Source organism: Danio rerio, chromosome 20 (assembly GCF_049306965.1).
Source record: "Danio rerio strain Tuebingen ecotype United States chromosome 20, GRCz12tu, whole genome shotgun sequence".
Taxonomy (NCBI): domain Eukaryota; kingdom Metazoa; phylum Chordata; class Actinopteri; order Cypriniformes; family Danionidae; genus Danio; species Danio rerio.
In genome coordinates, this window is record NC_133195.1 from 25,377,501 (window position 1) to 25,385,000 (window position 7,500).

General features: G+C 34.1%; 1 protein-coding gene across 4 annotated transcripts in view; it reads left to right on the forward strand.

Annotated features, from left to right (window-relative positions):
• scfd2 (sec1 family domain containing 2) overlaps nucleotides 1-7,500 on the forward strand; it is a 271,851-nt gene that overhangs the window by 27,187 nt on the left and 237,164 nt on the right. For all 4 annotated transcript variants that reach the window (XR_012395694.1, XR_012395693.1, XM_073933239.1 and 1 more), the window contains 1 exon segment: nucleotides 6,318-6,445. Coding sequence is in view for 2 of the 4 variants with exons in the window: in XM_073933239.1 (XP_073789340.1) it covers nucleotides 6,318-6,445 (128 nt within the window). In the remaining 2 variants the exon portion in view is untranslated.

Here is a 7,500-nt window from a genome sequence, read left to right on the forward strand (position 1 = left end):
CTATTATGAGAATAATGTGGTGAAATGTTTACTAGAATCTAGTGTTTTGTAGTTTTGGTTTTTGCCCTGTTTGGGCTGTTTTGTTTTGTTCAGTTTGTTCTTCTTTGTTCATCAAGATTCACTTTTATGTTACATGATTCCAGTCCGACTGTGTTGCATGAATAGCTACACTGTAAAAAATATATGATCAATTAGTCACAACAGCTTGTGTTTTTAGTCCGTAGGAACTTATTTAACTAAGTTAATCATGTTCTAACTTCATTTTATAAGTTATGCTGTAAAAAGTAATAGCTGTTCTCATTTTTTAAAAAAAAGTGCAGTTAACTTATAGGTTTGTTCACCTTACAATATTTAAACAAGTAATCCCAACTTTTTAGCACATTAAGTTGTTAAACTAAATAGATTTAAGTAGTATTGGCTTACAATAATATGCATGTACAACTTTTGAGTGGTGTGGCTAAATAGTAACTTCGATATAAACGGCCCTGGGAGTGAATAAGAAAATAAGTGTTTGTTTTTTATCTTTACTTAAATATTTCAGTTCATCTTACTTGATAATTTTAAGGCAATCGGTTTCCTAATATTTTCCTAGTAATGTGATCACTAATAAGAAGTTAACTCAACTATTTAATAATAGTTAACTCAACTCAATCTAATTATTTTGAGTCAATGTACTGAAGTTTACTTTATTTAGAAGTTGCAAATACAAACTGTTTTCAATTATGCTCACTTAAAATTAATACACTACTTTGTTTAAAATTTTAAGGTCAACTTATTATATTTTACAGTGTACATAAGCTGTTTTAAGTCAGTTTAACATAATATAAGTTCAATGGACTCATAAGGTTAATTTTATTCAGCGTTAAACTGTAAGCCAATTATGATTATCTTCCAGTGTAGTTCATTTAAGTTGATTCATTTTAGTCCTTTTTTAATCAGATTTGTCTATTCTGTTCTATTTTATGTTCTGTTCTTTTCTATGCTGTTCTATTCTAATCAACCCTATTCTATTTTATAGTGGTGTTAAGTAAAGTTAAAGTATTTTTATAGTTTTTCTTTGTTCTTATTTCATATTTTATTTTACAAGTAATCTTTTAAAAAGATTTTAAAGTAATCTTTAAAAACTTCCTAGCTAACTTGAAGCATTTATCCACAGGATTTTTCAGATCACGAGAAACATTCACTCTTCACATTCACTCAAGTGTGTCTTGACTTTTGACTGTCTCACTTATTGTTTTAGGTTGCTTTCCTGGAGCGCAATGTAGTGTAATATGCAAACACAATGGCCTAGGCATACCTTCCTTTTACAATCTGTTAAAAATGTTTTTTTTTTTTCTGCTTTTACAAGAATCTGCAAGCAACTGTGACCAGCCCATCATGTGATTTATTTTTCACTTATTTTCCACTATTATTATTCTTTTTTGCTCAACCATTCCTTTCTGCAGTATTGAGGCTGTTTGCGTTCTTGTGTTATCTGTTGTGTTTTTGTACCGTCCCTCCACTAGTAATTCCCGACACAAGTCTGCGCTTAAGAACAACATGCCCCATGTTTATTATGTAGGCTTTTGTCCTCCTCATTTTTTTGTTCCCCCTTTTTTTGTCTCGTTTTCGAGAGTAATGGAGTCAGGGCTCTCTCTAGCACTGCCAAAAGTCTGTCTGGAACGCATTACAGCTGAGATCCAACACATGGCAACTGTTAGAACGAGAGAGAGAGAGAGAGAAAGAAATAGGCAGAGAGAGAGAGAGGAAAAGCAAAAAGAGCAAAAGAAAAACAGAGCAGGTTTAACATTTGGTTTCAGTGTCAGTAAAACACCCCCACCCTCCATCGCTTCCCTCATATGTGTCTCCCCCGTTCTGAGTTTTAGTCTTTGTTTCATGCACTTCATCCTCACTTTTTTAGTCTCTTTCCCTTACTGTTCTCTCATCTGTCCTCACAGTTCTGCTCATCTACTTGTGTGTTGTTGATTTGTTAATTAATGATGCTACTCTTGATTTTTCAAGGTCGATTCCAATTGTTTGCATTTATTTATGTATTTATTGCAAGCGAATTGGCTGATCCCAATTACAATTATTTCTTTTTTTTTATTTATTCTTAAATGAACTACTCACTCTTAACTAGGCATAATTGTTCCCACTTCCCCTACAGCCCACATTCAAATTGCATTTTCATGTTGCTGAACAGATCCACCACATTTTTCCAGCTCATAAATTTTTATAAAAGTTTGTTGAAGATGAAGTCAGCTAAAGAGTAGCAGGGGTTTTCATCTTTGATAATCTATAAGAGTTCTCATTCATTGAAAGGTAAGAATGAATTATAAACCCTTATAGAACAGTCCCTTAGAAGTAACATTGTGTCTTCTGTTTTGTGATTAAGTGCTTTGCATTTATGCGGCATGCATACCATGCCCTTGGCCACACATTTTCCACCTGTGGCAGTGCAAGCCAACTCACACTAGTCAAACAAACCAGGATACTTTGGTCAAACGTGCCCAGTACAATTCAGAAAGCCTAGTGTGAATAGATAGATAGTTGCATGATTTAAAAATAAAACAAAACATAATTATAAAAACCCTGGGGGTGCGCGACAAATTTAAGGACCAGGCAGAGGACACTTGACTCCTGGGAGATCATCATTCGTTTGAGGGCATCAGGCAGCCTCTATGCATATGCAGGAGACTCCCCGAACTTCCTGGAGCTATATGTTTTTTTCCCCTTATTTGATTTATTGATTTATTTATTTGTTTTGGTGCATATACTTGTGTGGGCTCAGAAAACTAGTGTAATGGCGGCACGCCATCTTTGCCAGACTTGGGCAAACTCCGCCTCTCCTTTAACTCCACCCCGAAGCCCAGAAGTAATGAATGAATTCCAGCTGGCCATCTTTGGCCCAAGGTATTTGGTGGGCCTAAAAAGTCCGATTGCTGCCCCTGAGGAAGCACCAATTTGGCCCGATCAGGCCCCGGAAGTGACAGTGGAAACGCGGCTGTCCCTGGCATGCTCGCTTTAGGCATAATATATAGGCTTTTATAATAACTCACAGAAATCAATCAAGTTTGGTGAAGAAAAAATCATGATTTGTGGTTACATTCAGTATGGGTTGTCCGAGAGATCAGTAAAGTGGACGGCAACATCAACAGCCAGAGGTATCAAGACATTTGTGCTGCCCATTAAATTACTAACCACAGAAGAGGGCAAATTCTTCAGCAGGATAGTGCTTGTTCTCATACTTCAGCTTCAACATCAAAGTTTCTGAAAGCAAAGAAGGTCAAGGTGCTCAAGGATTGGCCAGCGCAGTCACCAGAAATGTATATTATTGAGTTTGTCTGTGGTAAGATAAAGGAGTACGCATTGACGATGAATCCAAAGAATGTTGATCAACTCTGGGAGTCCTGCAAGAACTTTTTTTTGCCATTCCACATTACTTTAATTATAAAGTTATTTAAGTCTTTGTAGGGATGTATGGATGCAGTGCTCCTGATTTTTTTTTTAACCTTTTGAAACGCAAAACTAAAAAGGATCTCCCACATTTGAGCTATTGTGAACATTACAAAAAACAAAAACACATTTTTATTCTTACATTACTTTAAAATTAATGTAGATCATTTCATGTTATATGGCTGCTAGTTAGTATGTCTGTTAGTTAGGTCAGTAGAATCTCTGACCTTTATTAACGATCCATTAAACACTTGTTACTGTAAAATCATTGCAGTGCAAGTTAGAAACACTGATGAGCTAAATGAAAACAAAAAATTCACATTTCTCCCTGGTCGACTGTTGCATCTGTGTTTTCCAGACTTCTCATTACCCTGCAGAAGTCACTTCTCTCATCAAGAGTCTATGTAAATCTTCCACTGCTTTATTAAAATGACAAGCAGCACATAAGCTGGAAAACACACACACATACAGTCCAAGAGGTGATTAAAGACAGGAAGAGGAGGAGTCAGTGATGAAGAACAGAATGATGATGTCTCATTAGCACATGTCAGAAGAGGAGATCATTTGGCGGATGAGAAACCCTTGCTGAATAATGATTGTACGTTTGCTAAAGATAGAACTGTTTATTACTGATTGAAGGGTAGATGATCAACAGTCCACAGGGAGAGACAGAAAGTCTAAGAAAATGTTCTTCTTAGTCTACTGCAAAACGGGGTTCTTCCTCAGGATATCCAAGATGTAGGCGACTTTTTTCTTTAGTAGATGCTTTTTAGCTGAATCCTTAGTGATTAATATGGAGCTGATACTGGCATATTAAGAGTTGAATATATATATATATATATATATATATATATATATATATATATATATATATATATATATATATGTATATATGTATGTATATATATGTATATATGTATATATATATATATATATATATATATATATATATATATATATATATATATATATATATATATATATATATATATATATATATATATATATAAACACACAGGGTGGAAAAAAGAAACAAAAAAGAAAAATATAGTTCACCCAAAAACTAAGATTACCCAAACTCGAGTGGTTCTAAACTTTTAGGACATCTGATAAACACAAAAAAGACACTATGAAGATTTTTGATTAGAAATAACCTCCGTTGTAGTCAGGAGTAGGAACAAACAATATTGTTTATCTTCCTTTGTGTTCAACAGAACTCAAACGTTTGGAACAGTGGAGGATTTAACTTTTGGGTGAACTTCTCTTTATACATGGCTACTAATGGTATATGAAGAAATTTAAACTAACAACATTATTTACCTTTAATCCAGCCTTTACAAATAGTGCTGGATGCATTTGTAACAGTCTATAGAGTGCTATTCTTTTTGCATAATGATAAATGCAGGTTTGTAAACTTAAGTTGCACATGAGCTAACAGTGTTTTTACAACAGAAAGTTCAATGCTGCAATCTTCATTTAAGTAGTTGTAAATGAAGAGTACTCACATAAACCTCCTCCAATTTGTTCATAAACCCCAATTCAGGAAACCTTACTCTAGATCACAGGTGTCAAATCCAGTTCCTGAAGGGCCGCAGCTCTGCACAGTTTAGTTCCAACCCTGCTTCAACACACTTGCCTGTAGGTTTCAAACACGCCTAAAGGACTCAGTTAGTTTGATCAGGTATGTTTGATTAGAGTTGCAACTAAACTGTGCATAACTGTGGCCCTCCAGAAACTGAGTTTGACAGCTGTTCTCTAGATCAAAATGCTTAAACTAGGCTTCAAAGTTTTGGTCATTTCATGGTAAATATTCGTTTTGCGATTCAAATGTGTGGTGTTGTTTTTTTTGGAACGTGTAACCGATGGAAAATGTTCAACTGTTTTTCTTTGTTGAAAATTTGTTTTGTTATGAAGTTTTTTTGGAAACTTTTTGTTTATGTCTTGTTTTGAGTTCAAAATTTTGTTTTTTAATAAGTTTTTGTTAATATTTGTTGAAGTTTTCTTTTAATTTTGTTGAGGTGTCTTAAGTTAATGTTTTATTCTTTTAAAGTTTTTATGTTTATTTGTTTTTTAGTTATTTGTGGTTGTTAAAGTTTTTGATGTTATTACGTTGATCATCCACTAGTTGTAGTTATTGTAAGTTATAGAAAAACATTGTTTTTAAAGATGGTCTTTTTAACCATCAAAACAAGTCTCTTCATTCAAGAATCGTTTATTTCATATTTTGTTTTTTGTTTTTTTTAAATAACATGGATAAAAAATATGAATTTACTGAAGGTTCAAAGGGTTAGATGACATTTTAACATTATAGACCCTTTTCACATTTCCGGTTTTCTCAGCAACAGAAGGCATCATAGTTGGGTAACTTCCATAGGTAAACTTGGATCGCAGTGAATGGGACAGTACAACAATTTTTTTTTTACAATCTTATTTATGACAGCAGCCAAATGAGAGAATAACGTCAAATTTATTCTCAGCCTCATAGATGCTGCATTACAAACACCTCGTATAAACGGGAATTTATTTTGTGCAATTTAATGCAAAGATAATTTAATACATTCATAAATACTATAGGGTCTATAAATGTTCACTTATTTTTATTATGATTATGATTATTATGATTATGATTATTATTATTATTATTATTATTATTATTATTATTATTATTATGTTAAAGACATTATTATTATTATTATTATTATTATTATTATTATTATTATTATTATTATTATATTTGTTATTGCATATTTTATGTAGCCTTTCTATTAACATCTGCTTTTAATGCTTATGACTGTTGACTCATGTCTCTTGCTGCTCTTTGGTTTAATGTGAATTGGCAATGATAGAGAGTGACCATTTATTACCTGGCCTGTTTTCCACAGATCAGCCACTGCGAAGTTGCTATGGGAGACAATGCTGGTTGCTAAGCAAAAGGAGGCTGTGATAGAAGTGAGGAGGCAACTGGTGGAAGCAGCCAGCAAAGAGAACCTGCCAATCAAAATGAGTCTGGGTAAGGCCAAGCCTACATATACAGATCACACATACAGAAAAACACATGAACAGTGCAGATATTCATTAATACTAAATGTCATGATAAAGAACATGTCTAGTATTGTTATTTTGGTTTTATTATTAACTAGAATAACTAAGTATATTCCAATTGTTCACATTGATGATCATCTCTGCACCGAATGCAGTGAAGACTTACAAGTCTATGTATTTTCAAATATAAACATTTTCATTTTACTCCGGGCTGTATGTATGTTTGCTGTATGGATTGAGCGAATTCTGATTACTTATAGGCCATAGGTCTCAAACTCGATTCCTGGAGGGCCGCAGCTCTGCACAGTTTTTCTCCAACCCTAATCAAACACCGCTGATCCAACTAATCAAGGTGTTCAAGACTAGAAACTATTAAGCAGGTGTGTTGGAGATGTTTAAAGCTAAAATCTGAGCTGTGGCCCATCAGGAATTGAGTTCGAGACCACTCTTATTGACCTATTGATAGTTAACACGATACAGTAAAGCTCTGTTTGTTAGCATTAGTTAATTAAATAATCTGATGATGACTACTTTTAAAGCATTTATTGATCTAATGTTTAACATCAAAACATGTAACATTTTATATTTATTAAAGCCAAAAAATGAAATAAGCCAGTAAATAACAATGAGAATGTGGTCAAATCTGAAAACGTGGTAAAAAATCAAGCGAGGGCTTTTTTTTTCTGGATTTTTTAAAAACTGTCAGTTGGGTTTAGGGAAGTGCGTGGGTGGGTCAATTTGTGCTTTTGAAAACACTTTTGGTTGGATTTAGGGGAGGAGGAGGGCGGGTCAGTCGATCGATCAATCAGGCAGTCATTTAGACAGCGGCCTCTGGTGGATTTAAGTGAGAACAGCAGGTGCAAATGGCACTTGCGAGAGAAATTTGAGATCTAAAATGGCGTACACAGCAGCCTCTGGTGGATTTGTAAAAACAAAAACTGCAAAATAAATGTAGCTTCTGGGACGTATTTGGTGCTCTCCAGAAATTTATATGGCGGATTGGCGGTACATTTTCAGAATGAG